Source organism: Glossina fuscipes, unplaced genomic scaffold (assembly GCF_014805625.2).
Source record: "Glossina fuscipes isolate IAEA_lab_2018 unplaced genomic scaffold, Yale_Gfus_2 58768, whole genome shotgun sequence".
Lineage (NCBI taxonomy): Eukaryota > Metazoa > Arthropoda > Insecta > Diptera > Glossinidae > Glossina > Glossina fuscipes.
This window is the reverse complement of record NW_024001655.1, coordinates 1-1376: the sequence shown is the minus strand read 5'-3', so window position 1 is coordinate 1376 and position 1376 is coordinate 1. Positions and strand designations below refer to the sequence as shown.

The 1376-nt window shown below is 38.7% G+C and overlaps 1 protein-coding gene across 1 annotated transcript; it reads left to right on the top strand.

Moving 5' to 3' along the window:
* Positions 1 to 90: 90 nt before the first annotated feature.
* LOC119643195 (G2/mitotic-specific cyclin-A-like) lies at positions 91 to 1339 on the top strand (the record flags this gene model as incomplete). Its single annotated transcript, XM_038042542.1, has 1 exon — positions 91 to 1339. A coding segment is annotated over exon 1 (1062 nt), but the record flags the coding sequence as incomplete, so codon positions are not given.
* Positions 1340 to 1376: the final 37 nt, after the last annotated feature.

Genomic DNA, 1376 nt, shown 5'->3' with positions numbered 1-1376 from the left:
CGTTGAACCAGTGGAACAATTTAAAACGTTTTCTGTGTATGAGGATAAAAGCGATGCCATTATCGATACGCATACAGCTACCGTAACGAACAAACAGCAGCCGCCACATTATCCTGCTGCCGCTACAATAGAACCTAGTCATGATGTTGTGGAAAAAGAAAATTTCTATGGAGAAAAGCAGCAACAAAAGAAACAACAGCGCGTTTTAGCGGAAAAAAGCGATTCTTCTTTGGTTCAGAAGTGTGAAGAAAATGAATACACGCTGGATACTACGCCAATGTCAGTATCTGAGATCTTATCACCTATGTCCGTAGACCGTTCTGTCATAAATTCTCAATTATTTACGGACGATAGTAATTCTGGAGAGATTGCTGATATATCTGAGGCATCATCTAATAAGAAATTACAATTACCTCGTAATGATCGTCAACGTTTCTTTGAAGTAGTAGAATATCAACGTGATATATTGGAATATTTCCGTGAAAGCGAAAAAAAGCATCGCCCCAAACCTCATTATATGCGCCGCCAAACAGATATCAATTATTCAATGCGTGCTATATTGGTCGACTGGCTTGTCGAGGTTTCCGAAGAGTACAATTTAGATACAGAGACACTGTACTTATCGGTATCCTATATTGATCGATTCCTTAGTCACATGTCGGTAGTGCGTAACAAATTGCAATTGGTTGGAACGGCTGCAATGTACATTGCTTCCAAATATGAGGAAATCTATCCACCGGATGTATCGGAATTTGTTTTTATTACCGATGATACTTACAATAAGGCACAGGTGTTGCGCATGGAACAAATAATATTAAAGATTTTAGCTTTCGATTTGTGCACACCCACAGCCTATGTGTTCACGAGCACCTATTCAGTGCTAATCGACATACCGGATAAAGTGAAGTATTTAACGCTGTATATTTGTGAATTATCCTTGCTCGAGGCTGATCCTTATTTGCGCTTTTATCCATCGATGATTTCCGCAGCTGCATTGGCTTTGGCTCGTTTCGTTTGCGATATAAACATTTGGTCAACCGAACTGGAAGAAATTACTACCTATCGTTTGGAGGATTTAAAAGAAGTTTTATTGTGTCTATGCAAATCACATAACGCTGCCATCACACTAGCCCAACAAGCCATACCAGAAAAATACAAATCAGAAAAACTCCTTGCGGTGTCGGCGATTAAACCGGTCGATATAAATGAGCAACAATACGATGTTATCTTGAAAAATTACAATGAAATGCTAGAAAATGCCAAGCGGAGTAAAGAGCTCATTTCTACACCGTTAGCAACAGCAACAGTAATGACATCAACAGCGTTAACGTCCCCTAAAGTAAATCTGTTTTTTAAATTTTAACCTTTTTTTTTTT